Below are 17,635 nucleotides of genomic sequence, written 5' to 3' on the forward strand. Positions count from 1 at the left end.
TATTGGAATTTCCTTTCAAATTTGACTGTTTGTGAATGTAACAAATACACATTTATCTGAAGTTACGAATTATCCGAAATAACGAATGCTGCATCTAAACAAATGGAATGGAGCAAATTAATAATAAATAATAAAATTAAAAAGGTTTTATTATTATTATTTATTATTATTAGATCGTTATGTTCCATTCGTTTACTGGTTCGCAGTGTTTAAAGTAGACATGTGCAATTTGTTTAGTTCCAAATTCATTTTTTAATTTCATTTTTTAATTTCATTTTTTAATCGTCAATTCCGTAATTTCTGAATTTTTCAATTTCTGAAATTTAGAATTTCCGAATTTTCAATTTCAGAATTTCCAAATTTAGAATTTCCGAATTTTCAATTTCAGAATTTCGATTTTCTGAAATTTAGAATTTCCGAAATTTAGAATTTCCGAAATTTAGAATTTCCGAAATTTAGAATTTTCGAAAATTCGGAACATTGAAAATTCGGAACTTTGAAAATTCGGAAATTTCGGAATTGACGAATTTGTCAAAATTCATTAAAAAATGAATTCGGAATGAAACAAATTGCACATGTCTACTTTAAACACAGCGAACCAAGATATGTGTGTGAGCCACTCAGGCTGTATGGGAATGAAGTCCTGTGCCCACTGCTGTGAGCGCTGGCCGGGAAGGGAGCTCACCTATGCTCACCTCTCTAGTGGGAGAGAGTGATAGGTGTCCCGGGAGCCACACTTCAAGTCAAAGCCAGCTGTGTGATAGTGAATGGCAGTCTCAGCCAGGACCCCTAACAGGCCACGCCCCCACACATTTCACTCCGCCCACCAGAGCTTACAAATGAGGAATTTCCCAATGAGTAAGCTCTGGTGGACAGAATGAAATGTTTTGGGGGCATGGCCTGGCAGAGGTCAAGGCTTAGACTTCCATTCACTATCACGCAGCAGGCTTTGACTTCATGTGTGGCTCCCAGGACATCTATCACTCTCTACCATCCTTTAAACACTGTCCATAATTGCAGCTCCTGTTTTCCTATGTTGCTTGGTTTCTTTGAAGAAAACAGAATATGAAATCAGCATTTTATGCTAAGCTGTACCTCCAATTAGAGAGCCTTTCCATGTGCGTCCTGTGAGAAGTAGGAGTGGATTAAAGGTGATCATTTCACCATAGGCAGCTAAGCCTATTATCACACTGGTCCCATATCCTGGATGAGTACACTCCAGCGCTGCTTTCTAATTCAATAAGAAAAAAACAAAAAGAATGATGATATTCAGGTGAAATAAAATATCGCCGTGTCTCTTGTGAAGTTTTAAAAAGCACATTTTTCCTTCACTGTCTCCAAATTTAACATGGGGATTCACTCAGCACACAGCATGCCATGTGAACTAAGTGAGTTCAAAGTGGAAGTTAAAACAACATGAGTTTAAAACAGTACTCAGAAAACAGCCACAACTAAAAGCGCTAAATGGGAACTCCTCAATGGAAAAAAGTCTCTGATATCAGTGTGGTAAAAAGCATTAGTCATGACAACAGCCTACACCTCACCTCCTCTCCTTGGCTTGTGCTTCAACCTCCCCCCTGTGCACCAAGCCATCGCTTTGAACCCGAGCGTATGACATCACGCTCTGGCACTTCCACCTGCACTTCCACCTGCCGGTCCTCGCTAGCGGTTATCCAACCATTGAGTACTATTGCTTTTCTCCACACCACTCCTGGTGTGGTCAATCCACACAGCTGCTCCTTGGTTTCCCACAGGACACTACAGATTGAGCCCAGGGAAATGTCCCAGACCCCTGGCGCCAGAGTTTTATTGTTGTTATTTTTAGTTTAAAACATGCAAGGTTTTTCTTTTTTCATAGTAATCTTTATACTGTATATTGCAATTTGGATAATGAGTAACAGCAAGGTTGGATATTCTTGTGCTATATACCAGAAGTGGTATCCTGAGATGTTACTGCTGCCACCAACAGCCAGGAATAATAGCCCATCCAGCAGGATTGGGAATTGTTGTGCAGGAATCCTTAAAATGGTGCTAATAGGGGTTTTAATATTGACAATACAGTGGGGACGGAAAGTATTCAGACCCCCTTAAATTTTTCACTCTTTGTTATATTGCAGCCATTTGCTAAAATCATTTAAGTTCATTTTTTTCCTCATTAATGTACACACAGCACCCCATATTGACAGAAAAACACAGAATTGTTGACATTTTTGCAGATTTATTAAAAAAGAAAAACTGAAATATCACATGGTCCTAAGTATTCAGACCGTTTGCTCAGTATTTAGTAAAAGCACCCTTTTGATCTAATACAGCCATTAGTCTTTTTGGGAAAGATGCAACAAGTTTTTCACACCTAGATTTGGGGATCCTCTGCCATTCCTCCTTGCAGATCCTCTCCAGTTCTGTCAGGTTGGATGGTAAACGTTGGTGGACAGCCATTTTTAGGTCTCTCCAGAGATGCTCAATTGGGTTTAAGTCAGAGCTCTGGCTGGGCCATTCAAGAACAGTCATGGAGTTGTTGTGAAGCCACTCGTTCGTTATTTTAGCTGTGTGCTTAGGGTCATTGTCTTGTTAGAAGGTAAACCTTCAGCCTAGTCTGAGGTCCTGAGCACTCTGGAGAAGGTTTTCGTCCAGGATATCCCTGTACTTGGCCGCATTCATCTTTCCCTAGATTGCAACCATTATGTCCCTGCAGCTGAAAAACACCCCCACAGCATGATGCTGCCACCACCATGTTTCACTGTTGGGACTGTATTGGACAGGTGATGAGCAGTGCCTGGTTTTCTTCACACATACACGTGCTTAGAATTAAGGCCAAAAAGTTCTATCTTGGTCTCATCAGACCAAAGAATCTTATTTCTCACCATCTTGGAGTCCTTCAGGTGTTTTTTTTATCAAACTCAATGCAGACTTTTATGTGTCTTGCACTGAGGAGAGGCTTCCGTTGGGCCACTCTGCCATAAAGCCCTGACTGGTGGAGGGCTGCAGTGATGGTTGACGTTCTACAACTTTCTCCCATCTCCCGACTGCATCTCTGGAGCTCAGCCATAGTGATCTTTGGGTTATTATTCACTTCTCTCACCAAGGCTCCTCTCCCCCGATAGCTCAGTTTGGCCGGACGGCCAGCTCTAGGAAGGGTTCTGGTCGTCCCAAACGTCTTCTATTTAAGGATTATGGAGGCCACTGTGCTCTCAGGAACCTTAAGTGAAGCAGAATTTTTTTTATAACCTTGGCCAGATCTGTGCCTTGCCACAATTCTGTCTCTGAGCTCTTCAGGCAGTTCCTTTGACCTCATGATTCTCATTTGCTCTGACATGCACTGTGAGCTGTAAGGTCTTATATAGACAGGTGTGTGGCTTTCCTAATTAAGTCCAATCAGTATAATCAAACAGAGCTGGACTCAAACGAAGGTGTAGAACCATCTCAAGGATGATCAGAAGAAATGGACAGCACATGAGTTAAATATATGAGTGTCACAGAAAAGGGTCTGAATATTTAGGACCATGTGATATTTCAGTTTTTCTTTTTTAATAAATCTGCAAAAATGTCAACAATTCTGTGTTTTTCTGCCAATATGGGGTGCTGTGTGTACATTAATGAGGAAAAAAAATGAACTTAAATGATTTTAGCAAATGGCTGCAATATAACAAAAAGTGAAATATTTAAGGGGGTCTGAATACTTTCCGTCCCCACTGTATGGATATAATAATTCATTTGAAAATATTGTCCTAAACAAGTGGTTTGTTGTATCCATGTAACCGGATTGGCATGTTGGAAACTAACCGCTTCAGCCCTGGAAGATTTTACCCTCTTCCTGACCAGAGCACTTTTTGCGATTCGGCACTGTGTCGCTTCAACTGACAATTGCGCGATCGTGCAAAGTTGCACCCAAACAAAATTGACGTCCTATTTTTCCCACAAATAGAGCTTTCTTTTGGTGATATTTGATCACCTCTGTGGTTTTTATTTTTTGCGCTATAAACAAAAAAAGAGCGACAATTTTGAAAAAAACGCATTATTTTTTACTTTTTGCTATAATAAATATCCCCCAAAAATATATAAAAAAAAACATTTTTTTCCCTCAGTTTAGGCCAATATGTATTCTTCTACATATTTTTGGTAAAAAAAATCTCAATAAGCGTATATTGATTGGTTTGCGCAAAAGTTATAGCGTCTACAAAATAGGGGATAGATTTATGGCATTTTTATTATTAATTTTTTTTTTTACTAATAATGGAAGAGATCTGCGATTTTTTTTATCGTGACTGCGACATTATGGCGGACACGTCAGACAATTTTGACACATTTTTGGGACCATTGGCATTAATACAGCGATCAGTGCGATTAAAAAATGCATTGATTACTGTAAAAATGTCACTGGCAGTGAAGGGGTTAACACTAGGGGGCAGTGAAGGGGTTAAGTGTGTCCTAGTATGTGTTCTAACTGAAGGGGGATGGGGACTGTGCAGGGAAGATAACAGATCGCCTGTTCATACTCTGTATGAACAGATGATCTGTCAGTTCTCCCCTCAGAGAACCGGAAACTGTGTGTTTACACACACAGATCCCGGTTCTTGGTGTGCCCCGAGCGATCGAGGGAGCCCGGCGGTGATCAAGACCGCCGGGCACTCGCATCAGCTCGGGTGGTGAGCGGGGGGGGCGCGCGCACCCCCTAGTGGCCACAGGGCGAAGCGACGTTACATTACATCATTTCACCCAGCTGTGCCATTCTGCCGCAGTACAACTGCGGCGGCTGGAAATACATGGAGGGTGGAGCATTTTTTTTAAAAATGAATTTGGGAACTAGGCTATAAGTTGAACAAAAGGAGCTCAAAAGTGCATTTTGATATCATAAATCAAAATGCTAATTTTAAGTGTGGTTTAAAATGTCCACAAATGGCGCATGTGCGGCAGCCTGAGGTGAAGGTAATGTTACCTTAGAGCTCCGCTCCTCTGGAGTTTTCATGGGAGGACTACAGGTCCCAGTGAACCAGCAAGTATCCCAAAACTGCAGAAAATCCTACCTAATACTGTCAGCTTCACTGACAATGGTCTTGAGAGCTCCTAAAACGAAAATTAAAGCAGGAAAAACAAAGGAAACGGCACACAGGCTGGCGGCTGGAATGGCGGCGGCATCCTCTCCCCCACAGCACGGCGGTGAATACACTAAAAAATCTTTACCTCACAGTCAGCACAGCGGTGAATACACTGGAAAATCTTTACCTCACAGTCAGCACAGCGGTGAATACACTGAAAAATCTTTACCTCACAGTCAGCACAGCGGTAAATACACTGGAAAACCTTTACCTCACAGTCAGCACAGCGGTGAATACACTGGAAAATCTTTACCTCACAGTCAGCACAGCGGTAAATACACTGGAAAACCTTTACCTCACAGTCAGCACAGCGGTGAATACACTGGAAAATCTTTACCTCACAGACAGCACAGCGGTGAATACACTGAAAAATCTTTACCTCACAGTCAGAAGACACAGGCTGCTAACGGTGAGTCTGAGTCTGAATATGAATACTGTGAATAACAAGCTGCTAGACATCTTCAAAAAATTTGAATGTATGCTTCAGAAAGCCCTCAAACAGACTTCTGATCATATAACTGACAAACTGACTAAAGAAATTAGAGAACTAGGTCAGAGAACAGCTGACTTAGAACTGAGGGTTGATGAAATTGATAATTTTACACAGAACTACATGTCTGAGATGAAGGTACTAAAAGAGGAAAACCTTACATTACAAAATCGTTTAGAGGACCAAGAGTACAGAGATCGTCGATCGAATCTGCGAATCAGGGGAATCCCTGAATCTGTTCTAGACCTGCAGGCTAATATCACGGCGCTCTTTCAAGAATTATTACCTGGAACCCCTATTGACAGGTTCGAAATGGATAGAGTACATAGAGCGTTAGCCCCACGCAAAATAAATGGTCCCCCCGAGGGATATTATAGCTAAATTGCACTTTTACAGAACCAAAGAACAGATACTAACAGCTGCCAGAGGGAGAGAATCTCTTAGCTTCCAGGGCAATACCTATCAACTCTTCACAGATTTGTCCCCACTAACGGTTGCAAAAAGACATGCACTTAAACCTCAACTCCAGGTACTCCAGAGAAATCAAATTTCCTATCAATGGGGATTTCCTTTTTGTCTCAGATTTACTCATTTGGAAACAAAATATGTTTGTCGCTCTTCAGAGGACTTGAAGTCAGCCCTATTTGATATGGGCCTAGCCGAAGCAATCTTACCAAATGACCAGTCTCATAGGCGCTCAGCTTTTCATTCTACACAGCAAAACAAAGACCCAAAACCCAGCTATTCCACATCTTCCCATCAAAATCTTAACAAGCGAGGTCGATATGAACATTCACCACCAAACAATGAGGATTCAATGGACTGACAATCTAAGCCAGACTAGTTATTTGTCCTTGCTACTTTTTTCCAGCACAGTATGCTGACAGAGTTAATTAACTGGCCATATTCATGACTAAAATGAGTTATGGCTACATACTACTGTTATGTTACAAAAATATGTATTTTTTAAATTTTTTTTATATTAACTTTTTTCTGTTTTTTTTTCCTCTCAAGTTTTTGAACTTTATTTTTTCTTTTTTTGTAACAATTTAAGCGAAATTTTTCCATGATAGTAATGGAATAGTTCCTGTGGTCCTCCGATGTTATACATCCCTTAGGAATTTCTTGTTGCCCTTTATTCCACCTAAGGACTCCTACCATTGTTATGGGGGTCTCTATTGGTGGTCCCGGACCCTCTCAGAGAGTTCTAAAAACTCTCCTGAGATGCTCCTACACCCTATTATTTAGCCTGTATATACTGCTAAATTGTCTTCATATTGGGTTTGTTCGATTCTCCTCTCCTTTTTTCTTTTTCTATTCTATTGCTTCTTTCTTTAATCTTTGCTATTCCCTCCTGACTCTCGGGTTGGTGATCCTGGCTCTCGGTGAGTACTCTGCTTGTTATGCTATAATATTCGCATTCGTTGTTTTATGGCTCCTATAAATATCTTGTCATTAAATGTACAGAGGTTTAATACTCCACATAAGCGAACCAAGGCTTTACGCTTATTTGCTATGAAAAAAGATAATATTATATGTTTGCAGGAAATGCATTTTACTGACAAAGTTTATCCCAAGTTTGTTTCATCATCATATCCACAATTCTATACTGCTTCAGCTACGGTTAAACAGCGCGGAACTCTCATTGGTTTTCACCGTTCCACTCCGTTTAACCTTGTAACCAAATTTAACCAAAAAACCAAGTTTAACCAAAATAACAGACCCTGAAGGACGATATGTTCTCCTAAGAGGATTTATTTCTGATAATCCTATTACTATTGTGTCTTATTATGCCCCTAACAAACGCCCAACTGCTTTCTTATCCCACCTTTTTCAACTTATAGAAGTATATAAGTTTGGTACTGTTGTTATTTGTGGGGATTCTAATGCTACTATTTTCCCGTTCTTAGATAAATCTCCCCCTGGACCTACCACAAACTCAATAAACCTAACTTTTCAACATCTACTCACCACTCATAGCCTGGTAGATACTTGGCGAGAGATGAACCCTATTAGTAGGCGCTTCACTCATTATTCTTATCCGCATAACTCTTTTTCACGAATAGATCATATTCTAATCCCGTCAAGTATGCTACCAGAAATCATATCATCCAAAATCATTCCTTTTCCATGGACAGACCACTGCGCAGTATTCATTACCATTGCTTCCACAATTCCTAGATCACACGATACCACTTGGTGTATAAACGATTCAATTCTGACCCACCCTTCTCATCGTGTTGAGATTGAAAAAGCACTTTCTGATTACCTAAAATCCAATGATACAGACAATGTCTCTGCTATTACATTATGGGAGGTGCACAAGGTAGTCATTAGGGGTAGACTGATACAACAAGCAACTAACCTTAAAAGAGAACGCAAACTGTTGTTTGCAAAACTTGAATCTACCTTTAATGACTGTCATCAAACTTTTCAAACCTCCCCGAATGCTACCAACAGTACCAAACTAGAAAAAGCCCGCCTAGATCTAGATCTTTTTCTTATTGATACCGCAGATAAACTTATAAGTAAATGCCAGCATGTTCAATATCGCAGGCAAATAAACCTGATACACCTATGGCCAGAATTTTAAAAAATTCACCACATATACATACGCCTATCAGATTGAAAGTATCCCGGGAATCTTACACTAGTAACCCAGTGAAAATACTTGAAATTTTTCGCTCTAAGTTATCTAAACTATATTCTTCTGCCTCAAATTTTGATAAAACTAAAGCAGACACACTGTTCTCCAATATCACGCTTCCTAACCTTGATCAACAACAGAAAGATCTTCTTGAATGTCCAATTACAGATACTGAAGTCCTTAACGCAATAAAATCTTTAAAATTATGTAAAAGACCAGGCCCAGATGGATTTTCGGCAACATATTATAAACAATTTGCATTAGGCCTCTTCCACACGGACTGTCCGTTCAGGTCCTGAACGGACCCTCCATAGACATCTATGGAGCGTCGGATGTCAGCGGTGACATGTCCGCTGACATCCGACCCGCTCCAATCCGAAAAAGTGTAACGGAGGAAAAACCTACTTTTCCATCCGTTATCGGATCGGGTGACGACGGGCTCTACGGTCCGTCGTCATCCGATCCCCCATAGGGGAGAGCGGCGCTCTGACAGGTCCGTCGCTGCACGGACCTGTCATTTTCCTGCTCAGCGGGGATCGGCAGAGCGATCCCCGCTGAGCAAGCGGATATTCACGGGGCGGATCATCACTGATCCGCCCCATGTGAAAGAGCCCTTAATCTTAACACCTGTCTTAACTAAAGCCTTCAATTTGATCCTTAAAGGTAACTCATTTAGAACAGAGACTCTCACCTCTATAATAGCAATGATCCCCAAACCACATTCTGACTCCACCTCCTGGACTAATTATCGTCCTATATCCCTCCTAAATCTCGATATAAAATTAATTGCTAAAATTTTGGCCACTAGACTGAATAATATTATTGGCCTACTAATCCATAAAGACCAAACAGGCTTTATGCCTAAACGCCAAGCTGGAGATAATATCAGGAGAGCACTCTTACTTATTAATGCGGCTAAAACTAGACGAATCCCAGCTTGCCTTCTATCCTTAGACATAAGGAAAACATTTGATTCGGTTACGTGGCCTTATATGGAATATGTCCTTGGTAAATGGGGATTTGGAAACAATTTTTTAACCTGGGTCTCATCCTTATACAATAATCCTAGAGCATATATCAAATATGCAGGCTATAAGTCAACAATGATTGATATTAAAAGAGGCACTAGACAAGGATGCCCTCTTTCCCCTCTACTTTTTGCCCTAATAATAGAACCCCTGGCACACCTTATTAGAACCAATCCTGACATTAAAGGTATCGAACTAGGTGGTTATCACCATAAACTATGTCTCTTTGCGGATGACATTCTCATATTTTTGTCTCATTCCCATATATCCACCCCTAATCTACTAAAAAAACAAGATAATTTTGCCCAAATATCAGGACTACATGTTAATCCAACAAAATCAAATGCATTAAATATTTCCTTATCTCAATTAGAACTTCAGCAGGCACAAACTTCCTTACCCTTTACTTGGGTTCCAAAGCAGCTTCCATACCTAGGAATAAAACTCACAATCTCTCTTAAAGACCTTTTTGCGGCAAATTACTTACCCCTCCTTAAACAAACTTCCGGCTTCCTGAAACAATGGGCTCTTCTATCATTGTCATGGTTGGGAAGGATTAATGTGGTAAAGATGTCAATCCTGCCGAAATTCTTATATTTATTTAGGGTACTCCCTATTTCTTTACCATCTTACTTTCTTAGACTTACTCAACGTAGAGTTATGTCCTTCATTTGGGGTACCACCAAACCTCGTATACCTAAATCTACGCTTTACCTTAATAAATTGAGTGGTGGTTTGGGATTGCCCAACTTTTCCTCCTATTTCTACGCTGCACAGCTAGCACTTATACCCAAGTACCATACTTCTGTAGAAGCTCCCCTATGGGTAGCTATTGAATCAGTGGAAAGTGACCCTATCTCAGTGGCAAATATGTTTTGGCTCTGTCCTGCTGATAGAATACATCTTTCTAATCCTATCACGAAACAGACCCTAGCAGTATGGGATAAATGTAAATTTGCAAATAATCTTCAATCAACACATAATCCCTTGCTTTCATTTCTTAATAATCCAGCCTTTTATCCTGCCTGGAAATTCCCAAAATCATTCTCTGCATGGACCTCTACGAACCTGACTCGTTTATACAATCTTTTCTCGACTAAAGCTATTTATACATTTCCTGTACTATGTAAAACCTTTGGGTTACCTAAAACTGAAATATTTCGATATTTACAAATTAAACATTTTTATGAACCACTTCTTAGTACAGGCTCAACTCTTAATCAAATGACTCAATTTGAGCGGATTTGTATAAGTGATCCACACATTAGAGGACTTATCTCAATATTATATTTCCAACTTAATATGATATCTAGTGAGTTTCTACCCTCATACACAAATAAATAGGCACAAGATATGAATCGAGTGTTTAATAAACAAGATTGGTCGAATATATGGTCAGCCACCAAAACTTCCTCTCCAAATTGTTTTTCTGTAGAAACCAATTACAAGGTTCTAGCACGCTGGTACCTAGTACCAGCTAGAATAGCTAAATTTGTCCCCACATATTCACCTAATTGCTTTAGAGGATGTGACACAGCAGGAACACATTTTCACATATGGTGGCAATGCCCCGTAGTTGAAGAATTCTGGAAGAATATATTTCTTATGGCTTCTAAAGCCCTGGAAATCACGATTCCTCCAGATCCTGCAACGGCACTGCTAAACCTTAAACCCACAATACTCACCCATACTCAATTCCAATTGTTTATCCAACTTAGCACTGCAGCTAAACAAACGATTGCCAAGGCGTGGAAGTCCCAAAATCTAATTCTTGCTGAAGCTAAACACAGAATGAACAGAGCACTTTTATACGCCAAGATGACAGCTATTGAAGAAAATAAAATAAATACATTTCGCAAAATTTGGCAACCATGGGTTAAAAACTACCTCCCTACAGATTTTGACCAATCTCTGTTGTTACCACACTAAGATATATATCATATTATTACTGAAATATATATTATATTTGTATACCTAATGAGAGCTGGATCATCATCCCGGGAAACTCTCTTTTTTTTTTTTTTCTCTTCTTTCCATCTTTATCTCTCCTCCCTCTCCTTTTCTTTTATTATTTCCTAAAATATTCTTATGGATACTTAGTCTAATAACTTGATTTATTTCTCTAATCTTACATCTAGAATCCCAACTAGTGTATAGTAAATATGGTTGTAAGATATCTCTAAAATTACTTTATTTTATTAACTTATTTATTTATCTTTTTTATCATACTGCAAAGATCTTCTGATGATTGATATGTATCCATGTATTGTATCATTTTATTTCTTCTTCTGTGAAAACTCAATAAATATATTTAACAAGGAAAATGTCCACAAATAGCAGATGTATTATGAGCAAAACGATTGAAATTTTCATGCGTGATAAACACTGTGATTTAAATGGTAATTTAGAATTTTGGTTTGGCTCCTAACACAATTGTTTGTTGATATTCCCTGTGATTATCTCTTTCAGGGATGAGGTAAATAGAAAAGGTGGTGGTGTCTGTCTATGTGATCTAAAAGTGAGTATTAACATGTATTTTGTTTATTGTAACAGTGTTCTGGCTTTTATGAGTGGCATTACATATGGTTGTGCATTCTGCTAATTTAGTTATTGGAGGCAGGAAAAAGAGAATTGGCTCCTTACTCAAACAAAATGGGTGACACAGGCTGGGACAGAGATAATATTGGGAGATTTTAATTACTCGACAAAAGGACAGAAATGCACGTCTTTATCGCTGAGTAACTTTATAGTGCACAGAAGACTCATAGCTATGAGTAAGCACCTGTTATGAGTGCGAAACGCATCAGCTGATTTCTGTACGTCCCTGCTGCAGTGTCTTGTACATGTTGTGATCCAGCTTTTTATCAATAAAGGCACTTGTTATCTAGTCCAGTGTGCGGCATCCAGATCACTTTGTTAATTTCTACTCCACCCAGCATCAGCCAGCACCTGGGACTCTTTCCCTTTGAAGGATTTCAACTTGTTTATCCACTCATTGATTTAGACCTACCTGAGCGGTGGAACTCTCTTTGCTTCGTTTACAAATAATGATGCTCTGCTAAATCTGTTAATGTCAAACACTGCAGAATTTATGAAAAAAATTCAAATTGAGGAAAATCTGGGTAGCAGTGACCAGAACATGACTTTAACCACTTGCCGACCGGCTCACGCCGATATACGTTGGTAGAATGGCTCTCCTGTGCAAACTGACAAATCCATACGTCAGTACTTAAAAGCAGGCTAGGGGGCGCGCCACGGGAGCGTGCCCACGGGTCCCATGGACTTTATGTCCACTGGCAGCCTGCAATCACGGCGAGGAGAGGAACAACGGGGAACTGCCTATGTAAAAAAGGCATTTCCCATTCTGCCTAGTGACATGACAGGGATCTACTGTTCCCAGTGATCAGGAGCAGGGATCTCTGTCATGTTTTAGTAAGCCCACCCCCCCTACAGTTAGAACATGCTGAGGGAACACACTTAACCCCTTGATCGCCCCCTAGTGTTAACCCCTTTCCTGCCAGTGTCATTTTTACATTGATCAGTGCATTTTTATAGCACTGATCAATGTAATAGTGCCACTGGTCCCCAAAAAGTGTAATTTGGGGTTAGATTTGTCTGCTGCAATGTCACCGTCCCGCAAAAAATCACAGATCACCGCCATTACCAGTAAAAACAATTAGAAAAAAGAAAAGTCCCTATATCAATCCCGATAACTTTTGCGCAAACCAATTAATATACGCCTATTGCGATTTTTTTTTTTTTTTTACCAAAAATATGTAGAAGAATCGGTCTAAACTGATGAATTTGTTTTTTTTTTTTTTATATATATATATATATATATATATATATATATATATATATATATTTCTATATGTATCATAGCAGAAAGTGAAACATTTTTTTTTTTTCAAAATTGTCACTCTTTTTTTGTTTATAGCGCAAAAAAAATAAAAACCGTACAGGTGATCAAATACCACCAAAAGAAATCTCTATTTGTGGGAAAAAAAAGGACATCAATTTTGTTTGGGTACAGCGTCGCACTACCCCGCAATTGTCAGTTAAAGTGACGCAATGCCGTATCGCAAAAAATGCTCTGGTCATTAATGGGGTAAAACCTTCTGGGGCTGAAGTGGTTAATCAATCTAAGCTGTTAGAAAACAAGCACTAGGACACACTTCATTTTAACTGAGATGTTTGCCATTTCTTATAAACATTTAGATTAGGAGGAAATACAGAAAATACAGTATATGCATGAAAATGGAAAATTGTATCAAATACCTATCGTAATTTTCCTTTCCTGACGGGTAGACATGGCAGCATACATATGATATATCTCCGCCCCTATATCCACCCACAGGACTTGTTTAGCTCTATAAAAGTCTGACTGAGAGCTACCTCCCCCATTCTCCATATAAAACACAAAGATCAGAGGGAGGGTTCGTATGCTGCAATGTCTTGGTGTCAGGAAAGGAAAATCACGGTAAGTATTTGATACAATTTTTTATTTTCCTGACGCCAGACATGGCAGTATACATATGATACATAATGAGCTTTTGAGAGGGAGGTTTTAATGCTACAAACTTTGACAATAGACATAAAAGCTTGGATGGTTTTCTTCCCAAACTCTACTGTAGTAAGAGCTGCTGGATCCACCCTGTAGTGTTTTAAGAACGTATGATGTGATGAGCAGCTAGCCTCTTTGCAGACTGTCTCCAGAGACAATCCTGTCCATGCCGCCCAAGAAGATGACATCACCCCGGTTGAGTGAGCTCTAACCACCTCTGGAGGATCCTTCCCGGCTCTATATGCCCAGTAAATATTTTTTACTATCCAGGCCAAGATGGTTCTGGCCGAGGCCTCTTTCCCTTTAAATTTTCATGATGATGAAAAAGTTTGTCAGAACGTCTCAATTTAGAAGTTGCCTGGCGATAGGCTTTGAGGACTTTTGGAATGTCCAACTCGTGCAGATCAGCATCTGATTCCGCTGAGATGGCTGGAAGCACCCATTCACTGGAGAGATGAAATAAAGATGCCACTTTTGAGACAAAATGATCCAATGGTCTCAGCACAACCCTGTCTGGGAAGAACATGGAATAAGGTTCTGCCGCCCTCAATTCTTGGAGTTCTGACACCCTTCCCCCTGAAGTTATGGCTAAGGACTAGCCGTTTTTAAGGCGATATCCCATAATGAACTGTCTTCTGTCAGAGTACGAGGAAGGTTTGCTAGAAGATTGAGGACTACTGCCAGGTGAGAGAGAGAGAGAGAATATCTAAAGGAAATCAGACAACAAAAGTTGCACAGTGTGTATGGTGTCTTTAGAGACATGAGAGCAAGAAAAAGGAAAAAAAAAGTTTTATAGAAATTGACAGACCTGGAAAGAGTTACATAGGAGAGAAGACAGCATGCAGTCCCAGCTTCTGGATCCAGGCTCCAAAGCAGGCATGCCACAAGAGGTTTGTCATCTCTGATTGAGAACACCTCAAAGCCAAAAGACCACCAGAAGGGGTTCCCCACCTTGTTGGTGCATTTAGCCACCTAAGATGTGGGAGTGCGTACTGGGAGAGGGCTTGAACCCAGACGGACTCCGACGTAGTCGGCAGATAAGAGCTTATCCTGAGTGTAACGGTCTGTAGGTGTTGATCTTTTGAGGACGAAAAGGACAATGGGGGAGGTAGCTCTCAGTCAGACTTTTATAGAGCTAAACAGGTCCTGTGGGTGGATATAGGGGCGGAGCTATATCATATGTATGCTACCATGTCTGGCATCAGGAAAATGTTTTATATCAGTCTTATACAACTCATATCCATAACTACTGTGATTCCTGTTGTTAAAAATCCATAAACATTAGTAAAAAAGTGCATCTATGGTCAAAATTTGAAATCATATTGTATATTAAATCATATTGTATAATAAATTCTAGGCTGAATTTCAATTTCTAGCCTACTCCTAATTGTCTTAATGATCTTGAAATCTGAAAATGTACTTTTTGAAGAATATCTATATATTTACATTCTTGAATTACATGACACATATTTACTATGCCCCGTGAGTAAGCACTATTTCTGTTACACCTTTTACAGAGCCTAACTTTTAAACTACTAAAGGCACAGTCAGTACAGGATACACACCCCAGCACCACTGCTTTCAGGCAGCAAGTTACCATGAGTTATGTAGTCCTTAGAGAAGGAAAGTAAACCAATGAAATGAGCAGAGAAGAAGCTGCAAAGCATGCTGGGAATCTAGGAAGTTGTAGAAAGAGATGGGCAGCAGGTAGGCAGCAATCACAACATAAAGGGGCAATTTCCAAATAAGCTTATATTGGATTGTCAACAATAACGTATATGTGTAGTGCTATTAGAATCCTGATTTTATAAAAATGAAAATAGATGCAGTGACTTTAATTCCTTTAAGGCTGGATTCACACCTAGTGATGTGTTTGCTGTGTGTTAACCACTTCAGCCCCAGAAGGATTTACCCACTTCTTGACCAGGCCATTTTTTGCAATACGGCACTGCGTCGCTTTAACTGACAACTGCGTGGTCGTTCAACGCCGTACCCAAACAAAATTGATATCCTTTTTTTTTTTTTACCAGAAATAGAGATTTCTTTTGATGGTATTTGATCACCTGCCATAATCCCGGTATTCTCTTGTTCGGCCAGCGGTCCACTTCAAGATAAAAGTGGTCTCTATGGCGGATTCGCCGCGAGATCACTTGTATCGGTGGTGGGAGTGGGCCCCCCCTCTCACCGCGCTCCAGTGCCCTCCACCGCTTACCGGAGCTGTCGGCAGCGGTGGAGGCGAACGGGTCCTTCTGCTGGCTGGGCATGGAGACGAGTGAGAGGAAGATGGCCCGCACCCATCTCCATGATATTGCAGGGCGGGAGCGACATCAAACGTCACTTCCGCCAATAGCTCTTAAAGGGCCATTTTTTAAATTCTTTTTTTAAATGACAATTTATTTTTATTTTTTTTGCATTTTAGTGTAAATATGAGATCTGAGGTCTATTTGACCCCAGATCTCATATTTAAGAGGTCCTGTCATGTTTTTTTTTCTATTACAAGGGATGTTTACATTCCTTGTAATAGGAATAAAAGTGACACATTAAAAAAAAAAAAAAAAAAAACTGTATAGAAATAAAAATGAAAAGGTAAAATAAATAAGAAAAAAATGTTTTTAAACACACCCCATCCCGCTGAGTTTGCGTGCAGAAGTGAACGCATACGTGAGTAGCGCCCGCATATGAAAACAGTGTTGCCACGATCAGTAGAGCGAGAGCAATAATTCTAGCCCTAGACCTTTTCTGTAACTCAAAACATGCAACCTGTAGAATTTTTTAAATGTCGCCTATGGAGATTTTTAAGGGTAAAAGTTTGTCGCCATTCCACGAGCGGGCGCAATTTTGAAGCATGATATGTTGGGTATCAGTTTACTCGGTGTAACATTATCTTTCACAATATAAAAAAAAATTGGGCTAACTTTACTGTTGTCTTATTTTTTAATTAAAAAAAGTGTATTTTTTCCAAAAAAAGTGCGCTTGTAAGACCGCTGTGCAAATACGGTGTGACAGAAAGTATTGCAACGACCGCCATTTTATTCTCTAGGGTGTTAAAAAATGTATAATGTTTGGGGGTTCTAAGTAATTTTCTAGCAAAAAAAAACAGTTTTTAACTAAACAACACATCTAAAAAAGAGGCTCGGTCCTTAAATGGTTAAATGTGTTCCCTCACTGTGTGTTCTAACTGTATGGGGGATGGGCTACCTGGAACAACACACAGATCCATCTTCCTGCATAGCAGAAAGACAGGATCTGTGTGTCATCCCCTGACAAAAGAGAGATCTGGCTTGTTTACTATGGCAGATCCCCGTTCTGTCACTGCGGGGAATGATAGTGGGCAGCCGGCAGACACCGAGTCCGCCAGACCCGCTGATTGGCTCCCCTGCTGGCCAATGGGTGCACACGCCCACAAATCACCCTGTACGAGCCTGATTTGCACAGCCGAGCCAACCTGCCACAGTATAACTGTGGTGGATGGTCGGCAAGCGGTTAAAATATTGGCCTCTCAAAATTATCAGTTACTTGGTTGGTAAGTTGGTTACCAGAGACAGTAAGCAAATAAGACAATAAGAAAATAAAGTCTTAAAAAGGATAACTGAAGGAGTGTGTACAGCAAGCTGACAACACTGTTGCAGTACTATACAATATTATTCCCTGTTTGTTTTAGTTGAAAAAAGAACAATGACAAGGACGTTTTGGGCATTTTTAATAGGTGACAAAAAAGTATTTAATTGGTTAATATATATATAAGGTGTCAGTAGCTTGTTGAGCTACAATGTACTGTATACTTTTGTAATGCGGAGAAGGCAAAATATA

At 39.9% G+C, this 17,635-nt stretch overlaps 1 protein-coding gene across 1 annotated transcript in view; it reads right to left on the reverse strand.

Moving 5' to 3' along the window:
* Window positions 1-17,635, reverse strand: part of LOC141110101 (alcohol dehydrogenase 1-like) — a 114,382-nt gene that overhangs the window by 12,813 nt on the left and 83,934 nt on the right. The window contains exon 7 of the mRNA XM_073601322.1: window positions 1,096-1,231. Within this exon, the coding sequence (XP_073457423.1) occupies window positions 1,096-1,231 (136 nt within the window). The remainder of the gene's footprint in view (window positions 1-1,095; window positions 1,232-17,635) is intronic.

The sequence above is a fragment of the Aquarana catesbeiana genome, linkage group LG01 (assembly GCF_042186555.1).
Source record: "Aquarana catesbeiana isolate 2022-GZ linkage group LG01, ASM4218655v1, whole genome shotgun sequence".
Taxonomy (NCBI): Eukaryota; Metazoa; Chordata; class Amphibia; order Anura; family Ranidae; genus Aquarana; species Aquarana catesbeiana.